Source organism: Amblyraja radiata, chromosome 14, assembly GCF_010909765.2.
Source record: "Amblyraja radiata isolate CabotCenter1 chromosome 14, sAmbRad1.1.pri, whole genome shotgun sequence".
Classification (NCBI taxonomy): Eukaryota; Metazoa; Chordata; class Chondrichthyes; order Rajiformes; family Rajidae; genus Amblyraja; species Amblyraja radiata.
Genome location: NC_045969.1, coordinates 44,673,548 through 44,694,119, shown reverse-complemented (window position 1 = coordinate 44,694,119; position 20,572 = coordinate 44,673,548). Strand labels below are relative to the sequence as shown.

The 20,572-nt window shown below is 42.8% G+C and overlaps 1 protein-coding gene across 12 annotated transcripts in view; it reads left to right on the top strand.

The window, feature by feature from the left end:
- dmd (dystrophin) overlaps nt 1-20,572 on the top strand; it is a 1,663,772-nt gene that overhangs the window by 594,336 nt on the left and 1,048,864 nt on the right. For all 12 annotated transcript variants that reach the window (XM_033033201.1, XM_033033203.1, XM_033033205.1 and 9 more), the window contains 2 exons: nt 4,843-4,993; nt 7,630-7,749. In XM_033033201.1, coding sequence (XP_032889092.1) covers nt 4,843-4,993; nt 7,630-7,749 — 271 coding nt within the window. The remainder of the gene's footprint in view (nt 1-4,842; nt 4,994-7,629; nt 7,750-20,572) is intronic.

The window sequence follows — 20,572 nt, the reverse complement described above, 5'->3', positions numbered from 1 at the left end:
CACTCAGGCCACACACTCATTGAACTCCTGTCATTGGGGGGAAGGTACAGGAGTCTGAAAACTGTAACATCCAGGATCAGGAGCAGCTTCTTCCCTACAACCATCAGGCTATTAAACACTGCAACCTCCCAAAGGCTTCAAAATGTATAGACTTGGGTGCATTATTTTTGACTTGGCAATATTATCAGCTATTTATTTCAGTTTTAAAAAATATATATATGTAGTGAACTTTTTTGTTGTAGTTGTTTTGGGGTTTACAGAGTACTAAGTTTACATATCTGTGGTGCTGCTGCCTTGTTCTGTTTTGTGACATATGATGGGACATATGACAATAAAACACTCTTGACCTGCCCTTTATATATTGCAGGTAAACATTAGTAATTCTAAGAAAACAACCATTACAATTAATGTTGGCTTTTAGAATTGGTACTGTAGAGCACATTACCAACATGTTTAAAATAGGCTCATAGAAACATTGAAAATAGGTGTAGACCATTTGGCCCTTCGAGCCAGAACTGCTCTGTATTGCGTGGTTCCAAACTGTACCCTTACTCAATTATTGAATTAAAATTGTCTCCTTCAATGTCTTCTTGAGGAACCACACTAAACCCACTCATTACACATTAACATTATTGACCATAGAACAGCACAGGAATGAAACTAGTCTGTAAAATTGAAGTCCAAAATAGCTGGCATCAGGATTGATCAACTGATTTTGGAGTATTGTGTCTATTACAGGTAGAATGTGGAGGCACACGAAACTACCTGTACATGTTCCATATCACTCTATTCTCTGCACTTCCATGTGCCTATCTAAAAGTCCCTTAAACACCACTATCGTATCTACTATGGGACGACAGATGGCGCAATATGGGACGACAGATGGCACAATGGGCTAAGTGTTCGGCTGGCAACCGGAAGGTAGCCGGTTCGAATCCCGCTTGGAGTGCATACTGTCGTTGTGTCCTTGGGCAAGACACTTCACCCACCTTTGCCTGTGTGTGAATGTGTGTGAGTGATTGGTGGTGGTCGGAGGGGCCGTAGGCGCAGATTGGCAGCCACGCTTCCGTCAGTCTGCCCCAGGGCAGCTGTGGCTACAGAAGTAGCTTACCACCACCGAGTGTGACTGAGGAGTGAATGAATAATGCGATGTAAAGCGCCTTGAGTATTAGAAAGGCGCTATATAAATCCCATCCATTATTACCTCCACCACCACCCCTGACAATACATTTCAGGCTCCACCACTCTGTGTATAAAAAAACTTGCCTTGCATATCTCCATTGAACTTTCCCCTTCTCACCTTAGAGCTATGCCCTCTTTCCCACCCTGGGAAAAATGTTCTGATTTCTACCGTCTTTACTTCTCATGATGTTATATACTTTATCTATCGGATCTCCCCTCAATCTCCGACGTTTCCGAGGGAACAATCCAAGTCTATCCAACCCCTCCCTGCAGCTGAAACCCTCTAATCCAGGCAGGATCCAGGTAAACCTCCTCTGTACCCTCTCCAAAGCCTCTACATCCTACCTGTAACTGACACAATACTCACATATATTCACATCCATCCTGATGCCCGCTATTTCCAATTTTACAGACTAATTTCTTATGCGAGACTTTATCAAAGGTTATTAGAAAATCCAAATGCACTGCACCCCTTACCCATTCTCATCATTACATCATCCAAGAAATCAATTTTCAATTTGTCAAACATGATTTTCATACATAAATCTACGTTCACTTTTTCTGTAACTTATGCACGCATCCTGTTATCCTTTATAATGGACTCTTATTATTTTCCTTTATAATGTACTCTCACAATCTCAGATCCCTGTTTTCACTCTCCCTCCTAGTTTTAAACAGTGGAGTTAAGTTAGCAGAAACCATGTATACATTCTTTGACAGCAAACACATTCTTCCCTTCTGTGGCTGCTACTTTCAGTTCTCTCAGATGCAGGTAATTGGTTTCAGTGCATTGAATTTTTCCATCATTTGTATTTCTTTACTAGAAATTAATTTCCTTCAATCCCTTCTTTTTATTAGCCTCGTCCTTGAGGGCCCTTGTGTAAATTCCAAGAGAAGAGCTGATTTGAGCATTGAGAACTCTCATTTATCAGCATCAGCTTTACTCTGGTCACATAGACAATACAATTTAAAAAGATGAAAATGCCAAGTACTTCATTTTTGGTAGCAGCAGTTGGTGCTGTAAGATTAAAATGCTGTTCTGACCAGGCTCGTTGATCATTATTTTTGACATTTTCTTGATTGATGTTTCCCATGAACTATTTTAGGAACTTGAACATATGTAGGCCTCTCAAATTTGTCAGACCACTCCTGGTGTGGGTTGGACACTAGTTTGTTTTTTTGCACAGTTGAGGTGATGTGCAGTATGTTCATCTCATGTATTAAAATATTCTTCACTTTGTGCTGAATGAATGCAGAAAGTAAAGCAATGAGCACATTTTGATGCCGCATTGGAATACATTTTCTGGTGTTTTTTGTGTCAAGTGTTTATTTGCCGTGAGGAACAACAGCATCTATGATAGAATGGACAATCATTCAATGTAGAATATCGTGTTTTTTGTTCTCGTTATATATGTACATTTAGTTGATATAATATTACTCTGACACTAATTTATTTGCCAACATGGCCATACATATGACCAAACAATTATTTTGCAATGCAGGTTTTGAGGCAGCTATGTTAGATTGTTTAAGGAGAGTTTAGAGATACCACGTGGAAACAGGCCCTTCGGCCCAACGAGTCCCCGCCGACCAACGATCTACCTACGCAAGCACTTTCCTACACAATTTACAATTTTTACCAAACACATATTCCGAAGTAAGTTGTATCAGGTCTGAACTCAAGAATGGAAACATTGCATGCTCACTTTGAAAGTCCTTTTGTTTTGTTGTCTACGTTTTAAAAGCATTTGGAGGAACCATTGATAAGCCATAACCTGCAAGACCATGAATTGGGGAGGAAGAAGAGATATTAACCTCCAGCCAGCAGAGGGGCACATGACCACAGCCGGGTTATATCATTGCCTGATTATGTTATTCTGTAATTTCCTTAGAAGACAATGTACCTGCTTAAAACTTCAGGTCAATGAAACATATTCTATTGTCTAGCAATCAATTATTCCTCATGGAACGCAAGAATTGCATAAATTATTTCCCCTGTGATCATTGAGGTCAGTTGTTCATTCAGAAACTTCATAGTAAAGTGATATGATTATGAAATATCAAGATTTTAAACTGCTGTGCAGTTTTGTTAAATTTGGGTTGGTAGCTTCATAGATCATATGAAGTCAGGGGATCATATGTTCTTTGTGATGTCAAGTCAAGTCAAGAGAGTTTTTTGTCATGTGTCCCAGATAAGACAATGAAATTCTTGCTTGCTGCAGCACAACAGAAAATTGTAGGCATAAATACAGAGCAGATCAGTGTGTCCATATACCATAGTATATATATATACACACATAAATAAACAGATAAAGTACAATAGGCGTTATAGTTCAGAGTTTGTTTAAAGTTGTGTTTAATAGTCTGATGGCTGTGGGGAAGTAGCTGTGCCTGAACCTGGATGTTGCAGATTTCAGGCTCCTGTACCTTCTACCTGATGGCAGCGAAGAGATGAGTGTGTGGCCAGGATGGTGTGGGTCCTTGATGATGTTGGCAGCCTTTTTGAGGCAGTGACTGCGATAGATCCGCTCGATGGTAGGGAGGTCAGAGCCGATGATGGACAACTTGTGGACAAATGTGTTTACAACTTTTTGTAGCCTTTTCCGCTCCTGGACGCTCAAGTTGCCGAACCAAGCCACGATGCAACCGGTCAGCATGCTCTCTACTGTGCACCTGTAGAAGTTCGAGAGAGTCCTCCTTGACATACCGACTCTCCGTAATCTTCTCAGGAAGAAGAGGCGCTGATGTGCTCTCTTTATAATTGCATCAGTGTTCTGGGACCAGAAGAGATTTTCGGAGATGCGCACGCCCAGGAATTTGAAGTTCTTGACCCTTTCCCCCATCGACCCGTTGATATAAACGGGACTGTGTGTCCCCATCCTACCCCTTCCAAAGTCCACAATCAGTTCCTTGGTTTTGCTGGTATTGAGAGCCACGTGTATGGTGCAGGGCAATTTACTGCTTTATTTTGCATGGAGCTCAATTTTCTGCAGTTGTGATAAGTGCAATAAACACACCTTTGTTTTCTGAGCTTAGTTATGGGAGCATTGTGTTTTGCTTTAACCTTCTCTGAGGTTTTGGAATAACAAAATTATGTCAAGCAACTGGTAGCATTTGACTTTGTGCAAACATTGATTGGTATCAGTGTTATCAGAAGTACTGAAGTCCCTAAACTTTTAACATATAGTTTGGATTTTAATTGGAACCAAAAAAGCTTCCAATTAAAATTACATGGAAACATAGAAAATAGGTGCAGGAGTAGGCCATTCGGCCCTTCGAGCCTGCACCGCCATTCAATATGATCATGGCTGATCATCCAAGTCTGTCCACCACTTACTGCATAGCATTCAAGTCTGAGGAAAAACCCTCAGAGATTTAGCTTACAAGATACTGCCCATACATCCTACATGTTAAAAGTTTAGGGACTGCAGTGATAAATATATTTGAAAAAGGGTCTTGACCTGAGACGTCACCCATTTCTTTGCTCCAGAGATGCTGCCTGTTCCGTGGAGTTAACAAGGATTTTGTATCTATCTGCGGTATAGACCAATATCTCCTGCTCCTTCCTACACTCTTACTCTTTATATATCTTTATAATCTGCAGAGTTGTCTCATCCGAATAAAACTGTAGATGGTGACTCTGCTAATCTTTGTTTCTAGATTACACGAAGAGCTCATGGATCTTCAGCAGCAGCAGCTGAAACACTTAGCTGATTGGTTAACAAATACAGAGGACAGAATCCACCAAATGGAAGTGCAACCTCTTGGACCAGATCTGGAAGCATTAAAACAACAAGTGGAAGAACATAAAGTGAGTACTTTTGCATGGATGCAAAATAATATGATTTTTGCAGTAGGTCAGGGCGTTTTTTCAACATGATGAAAAATATCCACGAGTGAAAAAGGTTGTGAATTAGGTCGTGAAAGTGGGACAGGCCCTTTGGTGGAAATAAGATGAACCAAAGGATGAGGAACGAGGTGTGGCAAGTGACAATGGGGCACCACTATGGGACTATTAGTTTTAAAATGTTTATCGAGGAAGGTAGGCCTGGTCAGCAAGTTAAGAGCCTGTCCGACTTACGCGACCTTTACAGGCGACTGCCGGCACCCGTGATAGGTCGCAGAAATTTTCAACTTGTTGTGAATTCAGCGGCGACCAGACAAATACTACGACCCTTTGGAGACCTCTCATGACCATAGGAGACCTCTCACAACCATACAGGCTGTCTCCAAAGAGTCGTAGCGTTTTTCTAATCGCCACTGAATTTTCAACATGTTGAAATTTTCGGCGACCTATCATGTGTGCCGACAGTCGCCTGTAAAGGTCACGTATGTGGGACAGGCCCTTGAAGATCCTAAAGACATAAGAAACTGCAGATGCTGGTATCTAGAGCAAAACACAAAGTTCTGGAGGAACTCAGCGGGACCGGCAGCATCTGTGGAGGGAATGGACAGACGACATTTCAGTTTGGGAGTCTTTTTCAGACTGACTCAGATCCTATATTGAGGCAAGGCTAATTTTAGAGGCCTTTGATCTGTCATTGTCACACCTCTCCCTTCCATATCTATAGTCTCCCTCTCCCCTGACTCTCAGTCTGAAGAAGGATCTTGATCCGAAAAGTCACCCATTCCTTCTCTCCAGAGATGCTGCCTGTCCTACTGTGTTACTGCAACTTTTTCTGTCTACCTTAGTTTGTTTTTTTAGCTCTGCTAAACCTTCCTGCCACTCTATTTTGCTCTCAGATCTTCTTTCTTATGTCTCTTTCTGTTTGATCCAGCATTTATGGCACTTTCCGATGCTTCTGTTTCTACTTTTAAAAGTGCAAACAAATTGAAATTGTTGCAGAGACGGCAGCTCTCAAATACTGGATTTGTTGACATCAGGAACATTTTGGAGAGAATTTTTAACTACAATTAACTACAATTTTTAACGTGTTAAATATCAGGCTGCTTACTTCAATTTATCAAAATATGGTGCCAAAAATGGCGGTGCCCGCATGTGTAATATATGCCAAAAGAATCTCATTGAGCAGTTGCATTTGTGATATATCAACCTCCATTGACTATTGAAATATGACTTGCCTTTTGGATTACAGGGATGAACGAATGAAGGCATGTCAATCTGAAAGAAAATCTAATTTCAGTTAGTGTTTTTGAAAAACTTAAGCTTTACTCATGAGTAGCCCATGAAAAAATGGCAGTCACCATAACGTTTCCGTCAGGAAACAGTTTAGAACAGTAGTACTTTGCATTGCCTCAGCAGTAATGCAAGTCGACATGGTTGGGAAATATCTTATGGAACCTGAGGCATTCTTTTGAGACTAACTCTACAACAGATGTCTTGCATCAACCTGGATCTAAAATAAGAATGAAAAGGAAGTCTGCTTGCACTGTGTATGATTTTTGAAAAGCAGTGATCTAGTTTATGTTTAGGTGTAACATTCAATTTGCCTTGGCAACAATATACAAATGTAGGTTTTCCCACTTCAAGTGCTACGAACATTAGTTTTGAAATGCATGCCTAAATGGATGTGTTTAGTTGAATTTAAAGTTTAGTTTAGAGATGCAACATGGAAACAAGATCTTTGACCTATAGAATCTACGCTGGCTTTCGATCACCTTAACTCTATGTAATCCCATTTTCTCATCCACTCCCTATTATCTAGGGTCAATTTACAGAGGCCAATTGACCTTCCTACCCATACGTCTTTGGGGATGTGGGAGGAAACTGGAGAGCACGGAGGAAACCACATGGTCACAGGGAGAATGTGCAAACTCCACATAGATAGTACCCGAGATCAGGATCGAACCCGGGTCTCCAGCATGAAGTAGTAAGCTTGGATAGAGTGGATGTGGAGAGAATGGTTCACTAGTGGGAGAGTCTCGGACTAGAGGTCATCGTCTCAGAATTAAAGGACTTTCCTTTAAGAAGGAGATGAGGAAGAATTTCTAGTCAGAGGGTGGTGAATCTGTGGAATTCTTTGCCACACAAGGCTGCGGAGGCTGTCAATTGATATTTCTAAGGCAGAGATAGATAGATTTGTGATTAGTGTGGGTGTCAGGGGTTCTGGGGAGACGGCTGGCGAATGGGGAGAGATAGATCAGCTATGATTGAATGGCAGAGTAGACTTGATGGGCCAAATGGCCTAATTCTGCTCCTATCACTCATGACCTTATGACCTCGACCAGCTGCGCGACTGTGTTGTCCATACACCATTATGCCGTCCTTGCGCCACTGTATTTTGAAGAAAATGCACAGAATGTACCAACATAACAGAACCGGGATAGCACTGGGACATTTGAAGATTGAAATATCAAAACTGTGCTTAGATTTTTTTTCATATCTTGATGAGTATATATCTTCATGTGAAGAGAAGAAGGGGATCTTTTCATAACTACTAGGAATTTATTCATTTGGTATATTCCATGTCTTTATCTTTTGACTAGGTGCTTCAAGAAGATCTGGAGCAAGAACAAGTGCGAGTCAACTCGTTGACACACATGGTAGTTGTAGTTGATGAGAGCAATGGAGAAAATGCCACGGCTGCTCTGGAAGAAGAGCTACAGGTGAGAATTGTAGATATCTTCCAGCAATGACATGATATTTCAGGAATTTTAGCAAGACATTGTTACAGTCTAATGTCTCATTTTAAAGTTCAGGCCCAAGACACAGCACATTGAAGATTGCAATGCTGAGAGTATGCAATTCTTCCCGCACTTTGAGGTTATGCCTTGAATGTTGCTAACGTTTTTTATGTGGAAGCTAACATATCAAAGCAAGTTCCATGGATTACAATTGAAGTCATAGCCGCCTAGCTTTCTCTCAAATTGTTTTCCCTCTGACTTCCATTCTCTTTGCTTTGGGAGACCATTCTTATGGTTCTATGTACTTTATAAATTGAAAGAGTAAATGTTCCAGGTTTACAACTGAAGCCTCCATCAGTTGCTTTTGGAGTTGCCTTCATTGAACCTGCCATTTGATGGAAAAATAAATGTATTGGGATCTCATTGATTCCTTTGGCTGCACTGAGTTATGCAGAACATACTTTATTGCATGAGCTTCATTTGTTGGAACGATTTAGTTCATAATAGGCGACATAATGGCTGCAGTATATCATGGAATACGGGGCATGTTGAAGCAGAAGGATACAATGCCACATAACTATTTTGTTAGTATATGCTGTTGTGGAGAATGTAATTACAAGCTGACTTCCTCTCCAGTTTATCAGCTCCAAGGACCTATAACAGCAATTGTTTAATGCTAATTTAGTAAATTGTAATTAATTGCTGCAATTTTTCATTTCTACGTCCTTTGAAGTTACTGCTGTTGTGTGTTTTTTTCCAACTCTGTCTCAGTTCTGAAATTCAGATATTGACTCATTTCATCACTTGGCCCATTGAATCTTTGTATTCTCTTTGAGCAATCTCATCATTTACTTCTCCGAAACCTATTCCCTTCACGTGCCCATTGACGCTCTCTTATTCTCCCCCCACGCACCTGCAGTTGGTGCCCTTTACAGTGGCCATGTAACCTACCAGCTTATCTTTAGAAAATCTTTAGTTTCGATTACAATGGAGTGGGGATACTGAGGAGCAGCTTTCTCTGCCTGCTGGCCTTCCCAAATCTCTTAAAGGGGCAGTATCAGTTCCTCCTGCTGGTCACCTGTTTCTGGGAAGCTACATTACGTTTTGCTGCCTTCTTCCCGTTCTTAAGGGGTCTGTGCATTCTTTTACTTCACTCCCCAGACAGTCTCTCGTCGATATACTGTCCTGCAGGCACAAACTCAGTAACACATTAATACAATATCTACTTTCCACCCCCCGTTCCTCCTGCACAGTAAGTTTGTTTCTTCACTCCCTAGTGCCATTTCCATTCCTTAGTTGCCATCCCTTCTCATGCCAGCTACTACGTTTCCTTGTCTTGCTTCATCCTTTCAGTGAGGGTTTCTTGAGAATTGGATTCTATGTATCTCCTCCTACTTGGAAGGGGTCGTGTTCTTTCTGATGTATAGTGCTGTTTCTCAGGCCAGGTGAGGACACCTTTAATTGTAATAGATGGTATTGCTGTTAAATGGCAGGTTAGGGCGACTGAAATGGGTTGGGTTGTCGAAATATCCTTGCCCCCTGACTTCCCTGCCAGTGTCCTCGTCCTCTACCTTCGGGGTCCCAAGAGTCTCGGTACCCTATTGGAATCCATCAGTTTCTGTAACCCCTTGGCCTCCTTCTCTGTCCCGTTCCTTCTTGATAATATTCTCTCATAGGACACGACCGACTCCAGTGTCCCAATCCCCCACAGCTGTAACACTGATCGGGCAGGATCGCTCTATAACCTCTCCAGCCAAACCGAGGAAAGGTCTGTTCCCTGAATGGGAGCTCTATCCAGGCCATGAGGTCTTCTTCCTCCTTATCCTCTTCTGTCCTTATTTATTTTACTTGAACCTTTAATTTCCGGGCTGCCTTTGAACCAGGCTGCCTCAAGGTCTGACCGTCTGTGGTCTGGGGGACATTTATACCTAATGCGGGCATCTCCCTACAAACACACTGTCTACGGGGAGTCCGCTCTAAATCCCCTCCCTCGGTGAATAACTCTGACACAATGATATTATCCATGTCCGGATCAATCCATCCATATCTACGCCAGGTAATGTAGCTTCCCAGAAACAGGTGACCCGGAGGCTGGAGCGGAGCATTATTGGTTTGATTATGTCAATAATCTTTCGATGCCTTGCGAAGATTGTTCTTGATCCTTATTACAATAAATGCTGAGGGTAGGGCACAAAGTACCAAGACATATTTATGCATCCACTTTGTTGCTTACATTAGGTCAAGATGTTTTTGCCTGCTAAATGGCAAAATTAACTTTTGATCCATATTCTTTGCAAAGCCTGTGTGTTTGGGACCAGCAAAAGATGATTAGGCAAAAGGGTTCTGACAAACTCCAGAGGAAACTCCAACGAAAATATGGACTGAACAATGAAGACCTTGCTTTTTGTATATTCAATATAATGGATTGAACGTGATCTGATTGAAATACGTGAATATGTAAAACCACACATACCCAAGAACAGTCGATATGACAACGATAAAAAGCTATTAAAAAAAATCTTGGTGAATCCTGCTGCAATAAGACTCTTGGGATTGTTCTGGAATGAAATATTGTTCTTGTGCACAAGAATATCAATGTAATAGACTAATTAACTCACAAAGAATTCCTGATTCACACTTGGCACTGGCATCACATATTCATCATTTCTAATGGCGAGGAACAAAAATGTTTACCTAAAATAGATTTTTTAAGTGGTTAAGCTTGAATTACCTATTCAAAGCTGTGGAAAATTATTGAGTGGGTTTCACTTTAGATAGTTACCTCTTTAATCAGATCTCTGGCCCCTAGTTCTACAGTAGGGACGCTACTCGATAGCAAATGTTCATCAAACCTCATTAAACATTTACCAAAAAAAGGAAAGATTGATACCTCGTTCCTTCAGTTCATACTCTTTATTATATAGTTACAATAATTGCATTAGGGTCAGAATGAATGCTGGCAGCAGTATCAGTTGGTTTACTTTGAAGTGAAAAGTTTGAATCAATTTTTAATATTAAAGTTGGGGATGAAACCAATATGCTGTCTTTAGATAGACGTTGATGCGATTTTAACCTTTATGCAGGAGAAATGTGTCTTTAGATAGGATTGAGTGGTGTGCAAACCATTCACTCATGGTGCACAGTGCTCATGGATATCTGTTCCATTGAAACTGTTCAGCACAAGCAGCCAAAGACAGATTTGCACCACTACATGTTCATTGCATTCTCTGGCACAGGGGGATGTTGAACGAACTGTCAACAAGGCACATTTAGCTAATCATTTGGACCCCTTCTATTCCCCACTTTGTCATCAAGGAACCAATCAACTGTGAAATAAGGTGAATTGAACAAGCAATGCCAAAAGTATGTGTGCAACATGAAACAAGACCCAAAAGTGAAGCAATCTTCTCAATGCCAGCCTCATGTATGTGGGCAGTTATGAACGGGATACGAATAGAACATGGGTGATATGTCCAATTAGTGTATAACTTGGAGATCGCCACCCATTATTATGGCACTGTAAGGGCTCGACTGTAATCATGTATTGTCTTTCTGCTGATAGCACGCAACAAATCTTTTCACTGTACCTCGGTACACGTGACAATAAACTGAACTGAACTGAACCATTATTAGGGTAACGTGATGATTTCATGGCATCCTACCCTCAATATAAATGTCGGAGTTAGCAAATTTCCTGCACAAAAACAACCTTAAATTCAAGTTGTCAATATTGCTTCATGTATGTGCAAGAAGGTGTTTAATAACATTTCTGAAAAAGTGAGGCTGGAAATCAGATTGTAAGGATTTAAACATAACATTGGAGCAGTGAATTAGGGTGGCTATAACACATAAGCAACACTAGCGAAGGACAAAGGGTAAATTGGAGATGTAGATTGTGCATTTGAATTATGATCGATTTATTGATAACATTTAATCTGCTCTCGTCAAATCCTTGAACTTTTTTCACGAACATTTTTAGACATTTGCAGTTGTTTCTTCATCTTTGGTGAAGATTTATTATGTAATAGAGAAAATAATAATGATCCAGAAAGGCAGACAGAGCCTTGTGTGTGATGACCCAAATGAGAGTGTGATGAACCAAATGAATGGCACGTGCTGTTCAATTTTTGTGATTCATCTGTTGCAGCTGATAATGTGAGTCCAAGGATCCAGATTTTGTGACATCAGATTCTGATTTTGTCCATATTCTGGGTCTGGCGTCCCAGAGATTTGGTGTTTAATTTAGTTTAGAGAAACAGCATGGAAACGGACCCTTTGGCTCACCGAGTCCGCACCGACCAGAGATCCCTGTACATTAACACTATTCTACACACACTAGGGACAATGTACACTTGTACCAAGCCAATTAACCTGCAAACTTGTACCTATTTGGAGGGTGGGAGGAAACTCGATGATCTCGGAGAAAACCCACGCATGGGGAGAACGTACAAACTTCGTAGAGACAGCACTCGTAGTCAGGATCGAACCTATGTCTCTGCCGCTACAAGCGCTGCAAGGCAGCAACTCTACCACTGCACAACCATGACGCCTTTTGTCCTGACTTAATTTGTGTTACCTTGTTATTGCAATTGGAATGTTGGTTGAGTTTGATAGGAGAAAGGAAATGTGTCTTTTTTTTGGTGAATTTTACTTTATTTAATCTTGGTCCAACAAAAGATGCATTCAGAATACATTTTTCTGTCATTTCTAAATCCAGCACTGATACGACTATCAGTATCATTTTGTAAAGTTTATAGATACAAACTATCCAGACATCTAGGAGAGAAAATGGTTAGACGTCTATTGTACTTACTTCCTGCTGTTTATTTTGGCTAATGACATCTGAGTTGTTGAATGTTGGGTGCAGGCATAATGAAAGGCATAATAATTCTCTGCCTGTCTTTTCACTGGGTAGACGTTGTCCAAACTGCTTGACTTTTTGTTTTCATTTCGATTGAAAATTGAGCAATAAACTTAAAAATGCCATATGAAAAGTCACCAGCAAGTAGTAGGAAACAGTTGTGTTCAAGAAGGAACTGCAGATGCTGGAAAATCGAAGGTACACAACAATGCTGGAGAAACTCAGCGAGTGCAGCAGCATCTATGGAGCGAAGGACATAGGTGACGTTTCGGGCCATAACCCTTCTTCAGACTGATAGGGAGTGGGGGGGAGAAGGAAGGAAAAAGGGAGGAGGAGGAGCCCAAGGGCGGGGGGGATGGGAGGAGACAGCTCGAGGGTTAAGGAAGGGGAGGAGACAGCAAGGGCTAATAAAATTGGGAGAATTCAATGTTCATGCCCACCGGACGCAGCCTACCCAGGCGGAATATGAGGTGCTGTTCCTCCAATTTCCGGTGTTGCTCACTCTGGCAATGGAGGAGACCCAGAACAGAGAGGTCGGATTGGGAATGGGAGGGGGAGTTGAAGTGCTGAGCCACCGGGAGTTCAGGTAGGTTCTTGCGGACTGAGCGGAGGTGTTCGGCGAAACGATCGCCCAACCTCCGCTTAGTCTCACCGATGTAAATCAGCTGACATCTAGAGCAGCGGATGCAGTAGATAAGGTTGGAGGAGATACAGGTGAACCTTTGTTGCACCTGGAACGACTGCTTGGGTCCTTGAATGGAGTCGAGGGGGGAGGTAAAGGGACAGGTGTTGCATTTCTTGCGGTTGCAACGGAAAGTGCCTGGGGAGGGGGGGGTACGGGAGGGAAGGGAAGAATTGACAAGGGAGTTGCGGAGGGAGCGGTCTTTGCGGAAGGCAGACATGGGGGGAGATGGGAAGATGTGGCGAGTGGTGGGGTCACGTTGGAGGTGGCAAAATGGCGGAGGATGATTTGTTGTATTTGCCGGCTGGTGGGGTGAAAGGTGAGGACTAGGGGGACTCTGCCCTTGTTGCGAGTGCGGGGATGGGGAGAGAGAGCAGTGTTGCGGGGTATGGAAGAGACCCTGGTGCGAGCCTCATCTATGGTGGTGGAGGGGAATCCCCGTTCCCTGAAGAGCGAGGACATTTCCAATGCCCTGGTGTGGAACGTCTCATCCTGGGAGCAGATGCGGCGTAGGCGGAGGAATTGGGAGTAGGGGATGGAGTCCTTACAGGGGGCAGGGTGGGAAGACGTGTAGTCCAGATAGCCATGTGAGTCAGTGGGTTTGTAGTGTATGTCGGTCAGAAGTCTATCCCCTGCGATGGAGATGGTGAGGTAAAGGAATGGTAGGGAAGTGTCGGAAATGGTCCAGGTGTATTTGAGTGCCGGATGGAAGTTGGTGGTGAAGTGGATGAAGTCAGTCAGTTGTGTGTGGGTGCAGGAGGTGGCCCCAAAGCAGTCGTCAATGTAACGGAGGTAGAGGTCGGGGATGGGGCCCTGGTACGTATTGAACAAGGATTGTTCGACGTACCCGACAAAGAGGCAGAGAGTGTCTGAGGTGTCTAGAACATAGGTGGGAAGGGATTTGACCAAGGGGGATAGTATGGAGTCAAGGTATATGGAGATGAGTTCGGTGGGGCACGAACAAGCAGAGACAATGGGTCTGCCGGGAGAGCCGGGTTTGTGGATTTTGGGGAGAGGGTAAAAACGGGCCATGCGGGGCTGGGGAACAATGAGGTTGGAAGCTTGGTCGGGCAGGGCGTGGGAGTTGATGAAGTCGGTGATGGTGCTAGATATGGTGGCCTGGTGCTCGTCAGTGGGGTCATGGTCCAGTGGTAAGTAGGAGGAGGTGTCCGAGAGTTGGCGCATGGCCTCAGCTTTGTAGAGATCGACGCGCTATACTACCACAGCACCTCCCTTGTCGGCTGGTTTGATAACCCAATCTGGGTTTTTGCGGAGTGATTCAATGGCAGTGCGTTCAGGGGGGGAGAGAACAGTAGAAGGGTTTCGGCCCGAAACGTCGCCTATTTCCTTCGCTCCATAGATGTTGCTGCACCCGCTGAGTTTCCCCAGCAATTTTGTGTACCTTCGATATTCCAGCATCTGCAGTTCCCTTTTGAACAGTAGGAAACAGTTAGCTCTTTGTTATTTTCCGATGGTTTATCTCAACTTTTTTTAAACAGTAGCTCTGCCTGAAATCCACCTCCATTCATAAAATCCCACATGACCGTTTTTCACTAAACCAAAAGAGCAAGTGAGGGTTAATCCATGCTTACAGCATAAGTCAACCCCGAAGTGCCACATATTTCTCATGACTGAGTGTCATTAAATCCCATCACTTGTGATTCCAATGCTTTCAAGATCACAATTCATTAACTAGCCTGATTTTCTCTAAAAGCTGGAACTCAAAAGCCTCACTGAAAGTGAGCCAAATATTTATATTGTTTTAATCTTTTAGTTTAGTTTAGCGATACACCGCGGAAACGGGCCTTTCGGCCCACCGAGTCCGTACCGACCAGCAACCCCTGCACATTAACACTACCCGACACACACTAGGGACAATTTTACATTTATACCAAGCCAATTAACCATCAAACCTGTACATCTTTGGAGTATGGGAGTAAACCGAAGATCTCAGTGAAAACCCTTTGCAGGTCACGGGGAGAACGTGCAAACTCCGTACAGACAGCCCCCGTAGTCAGGATCGAACCCTCTGGCGCTGTAAGGCAGTTGTTGAACCGCTGTGCCACAGAGTCTTCAGCAAGTTCTAAGTTATTTGCTCTTTGGTCACATGGTCACTGGGGTGTCGCCTGTATGGTCGTGAGTAGTCTCCTCAATCGCCCAAAGAATCATAGCGTTTTTCTGGTCGCCGCTGGATTTTGAAATGTTTCATACTTTTTGGTGACAGTCAGCGACAGTTGGCTTGACGCCAATGAGAGTAGCTTGACTTCTCCTGACGTAGGTGCTGTCGTAGGTTGTCGCCAGGATGACGTAGGTTGTCGCCGGTGCTGACTTCGGTGAATTCCCTTAGCGACTACCTGTGTCAACTGGGGACAGGTGTGGTCATAGGTGGACGGCTCTGACCTTCCTTCCATCGAGGGGATTTATCGCAGTCGCTGCCTCAAAAAGGCTGGCAGTATCATCAAAGACCCACACCATCTTGGCCACAAACTCATCTCCCTGCTACCTTCAGGTAGAAGGTACAGGAGCCTGAAGACTGCAACAACCAGGTTCAGGAATAGCTACTTCCCCACAGTCATCAGGCTATTAAACCTGGCTCGGACAAAACTCTGATTATTAATAACCCATTATCTGTTATCAGTTTATTTATGCATGTGTGTATATATTTATATAATGGTATATGGACACACTGATCTGTTTTGTAATAAATGCTAACTATGTTCTGAGAGCTGAGGCAAAGCAAGATTTTCATTGTCCACTCAGGGACATATGAAAATAAACTCACTTGAACTTGAACTTGAACGTCCTAATAGGTCGCCGGTTGTCGGTAGCTTGCTGTCGCTGGACTTCCAATAGGCAGTAGGTTGTTGTAGACATTGTCGTAGACATAGTCGCAGGGGGGGTCCAGTCGCCGTTTTTTCGGCGACCTGCTACGACTAAGACAGTTGCTAGCAGTCGCCGAAAAAAGCGCCTAAATGGGACAGGCCCATTAGTCTTTGCCTGTGTGGATGTCCGTGAACATATTTTGAATTTGGTTATTCTGGTTCATTTGAGTTTAGCAGAGGTAACTATTGCAAGAGATGTTTTTAAACGTTTGGAATATTATTGATGAAATATGCTACTTCTGTTCTGCTATGTGCATTCTTTCAGAGCTGTTGTCTGCATCACCTCACTGTGAACTTCATCATTTGGGCTCTTAGACTTTTGCACTTGGGAGCATGTGTATCTTTCCTGTGTGTCAAAGTCGAGCATTATTTTATCCCAAAGGCAACAGTTATACAAGTAAACATTGAGAGTATGAGTCTAATGTTGAATTACTGGCATGGATCTAAACATGGGAGCAAGTAATATCCCCCAATCAAAACTTTACAACTTATTTTATTCAATAAAAGCCTATTAATGTCTAGAAAGCTTTAGGGTATATGAGCTTCCTGCAGAATCCTATTCAGTTATCCCCATTGAGGCAGTTTCAAGGGGCTTCTCATCCCATTCACAAAATATTACTAATGTTCATAGAAACATGTGCCCTTAGTATCTTCTGCTCCACTCACCATGATTACGGCAGACCATTTATCCCAATACAACATTCTCACACTCCCCACACGCCTCTTGATGCCTTTTATTTTAGCAACACGTGTTCAGGGAATGTGCAGGAAGGAACAGCCGATGCTGGTTTACACCGAACGCCACAAAATGCTGGAGTAACTCAGCGGGCCAGTTCAGATCAGTTCAGTTTAGTTTATTCTCAAGTGTATCGACATACAGTGAAAAGCTTTTGTTGTGTGCTATCCAGTCAGCGTAAAGACGATATATGATAGGCATCATCTCTGGAGAGAATGAATGGGTGACGTTTTGGGTCGAGACACTTCTTCAAACTGAGAGTCAGGGGAAAGAGCAACATAGAGATATGGAAGGGTAAGGTGTAAAAACGAGAGTTCAATGTGGACCAAAATCAAGGCGCTGGGCTTAACTCTCACCTATGTTGCTGTCTGGGTGGAGTTTACATGTTCTTCCCCTGGCTGGCTAGCTTGTTGCTGTGTTTTCCCATTTCCCCCTGCATCCCAAAGATGTGCTGGTATTAGTTGGCTGGCGTAAATTATCATTAGTGCAAGAAGCAAGAGATTCAATGAGGAAATGATGGCCTATGAAAGAGAATAGGGCGCAGTGAGGCAGGGAGATCGGGCGAGAGGGAATGACCCTGCTGGATGCTGTAATGTATACCAGCAAGGGCTGAACACCTTCTACCTGCTTCATGGTAAGAAGCAACTAACTGTCGCCTCCTCAAATTTATGTCCCGACTTGGCCTCCACTTGCACTTTGAAGACATTTCCCCTCATCTCAGTCCTAAATAGCTCGCCCATTATCCTGAGATTATGACCCCGATAAAACTTAAATCCCAAGTCAGACAAAACCCCCTCCCTGCATCCAAGCCATGCCAGCGTTTTGTGCAATGCTTCTTATTTTTCTAGACTCTGGTGTAAACAGACCTGGTTGACCTGATCTCTCCTCATGTGACAGTCTTGCCGACCCAGGAATTGGTGGAGATAACCTTCATGACATTCCGTCCTCTACCACTGAGGACCAGCAGCAGCAGCAGCAGCAGCAGCAGCACGGTTTTTGATTGGGACTAAACGTTTAAACAACTCCATTCATCGTACTTCATCTGTTGTGGCTTATCACCCATGAATTATTACACTTTCATTAGTGCTCACAGCGTAACTTGTTACTTGTTTAGCCTCTGCACAATATCTCCCAGAAGGCTTAAGAAGAGGTCCTGAATGCCAGGATGCCTTTACATTTGAGTCTGCCGCTGAATGTGTGACAGCAAATGCCAACATGTCCCCGTATGTGTCCGCTCTTGGTGCGAATACCTGTCAGTTGGCCTGGACAAGGTCGGCATCGAGAGATGTTTTTTTCATCTTCCCACCTGCCGCTTGGTGCCAAGTGTCTGCCTGGGACAGATGTAATTATATATATTCACAGCTTCAGATGTTCATGGAGGAGAACTATGGGATATTCTGAGGTGACTTTGAAAAGTAGTTTCTTCATTTTTGTTTTTGTGTGGGAATCGCTGACGGACACATTTTACAAATTACGGTGAGTCTAGGAAGTGCTGGTGTGGCCGTGCATGTAGTGCAGGGATTGAACTGGGAGAGGTTTTCTTTTGTACAGCTTAATATTAGAAGCAGGCAATGCAGATAGTTATCTGCTGAAGCAGCACGATATCTTAATGGATTTATCACTGCTACTTGTTTGGTTTGCTTAAAGCAAAGATAATAACTGTATTTAATGCAAATGGTTTCCACTCAGAGGAACACGATCAATTACTTATCCTGTTTTGGATTCACTTGGTGAGGGGAGAGCTTATTTCTGAAATTAGGATTTAAAATTGTTTACTTCTACATCACTAGTCTTTCAGTGGCCCCTTGCTTCTGAACCATGGTTTCACGCATGCACAGTGAGTATTTCATTTGCTGCTGGAACTGAGCACCTTAGGATGATGAGCGCATGGCAGAGGAAAGCACTGATATCTATTAAATGATAGACTGAGTTCATCAAAGCTGAGCGTTAGCATGAAATACCAGTGAGTTCTCAGGGCAACGTAGACAGATTTCTGACTGTGTCTGGCAACTCAAAGCAGCAATCTGGCTTACTATATTATGTGTAGGAAGGAACTGCAGACGCTGGTTTACATCGAAGTTGGACACAAAATGCTGGCGTAACCTAGCAGGGCAGGCAACATCTTGGGAGAGAACCAATGGGTGACGTTACAGGTCTCGACCCGAAATGTCACCCACTCCTTCTCTCCAGCAATGTTGCCTGTCCCGCTGAGTTACTCCAGCATTTTGTCTATTTTTGAATGACTATATTACTTTCGCTCAATTCGCCTCAGTTGAGAGGGAGTTTTAAAATAATCTACCGCACCTGACACTTCTTCCCCCTTATTGATTTGAGATGATATAACACAGATTCAAAGTAATTGGGAATTTTTAGTCAGGTATACCTCAATGATAGGATTTACGATCATTAGGAAAGCTGGGGACCTGATTAGGGAGAGCTGGCATGGTTTTGTGCAGATGAAATCCTACCTCAACAATCCAATTGATGTTTTTGAGGATGTTACTAAAACAATTGCTGAATGTAAAGTGGTGGACGTGGACTTCAGCTAGACTCCTGACAAGATGCTGCACAGCCATCTGGTCCAGATGTTTGGGTACATGGGATCTATAATATTTTGGTAGACTGAATCCAAAATTGGCTTGGCAAGAAGAAGGGTCTTGACCCGAAACATCACCCATTCCTTCTCTCCAGAGTTGCTGCCTGTCCCACTGAGTTACTCCAGCTTTTGGTGTCTACCTTCTGCAGTTCCTTCTTACATAAGTAGAAGGCTACAGAGCAAGCTGATTGTAAGCAAACAGAAAGAAGAGGACTAAAGGCCACTGTTCATTGGCAGAAGCTGCAAAATGGGATCCCGAAAGAATCTGCTTTATTATTTATCATGCCAATTCAATTAGAATCTGAAATACAATTTATTAACTTGGAGATAGCATTAAACTAGGGTGGTGGTTCAGAGCTGGTGAATGGTAAAGTTAAGAATGTTAAATGGAATGGGGGGGGGGGGCAAAAGCATTTGGGTACAAATGCACGAAATACGAGAAGTTATGGCACAAGTTAACACGATAAATAAAAATAACTAGACACTGAGAATGAAAACAAAAAGCAAATAAATAGTAGATAAATTAAACCTAATTATGTTCAATTCCAAGCAATATGCACTGTTTTTATTACCATGGAATGAAAAAAGATTTGGAAGACCGGAGAAGGTGCAAATAAGATTTGCACGGACTGTATCAGGAATGCACATTGATGCCTTTCAGGAAGGGAGAAAAAAAATCTGAGGGTTAAATTGTGAAGATCAATTTAGAAGATGTTAATATCAGATAGTTACCAAAATTAGAATTTAGAAGGAAGTGCTGTACTGAGAAATTGTTTGTACCCTGACCAAAGAAAGTAACTTGGAGAAATCCACTCGGGAATGTGGCATAAAAGTTCAAGGAGGAAGAAAAGACTGGATTTTGCTGGATAATAAGAGTTTGATGAAGATGATGCAGAGCAACATTTGCTCGGGGCAGATTAGGTTTCTCTGTGTTGTAATCTTGGGGCAGAGTATCCACCATCTTTGATCAGTTGCTGTCAGAATTGGCAGTCCTTCAGATAGTCGGAGCAACCCTGAGGCTGAATGATATTCCCACTAGAACTAGTGT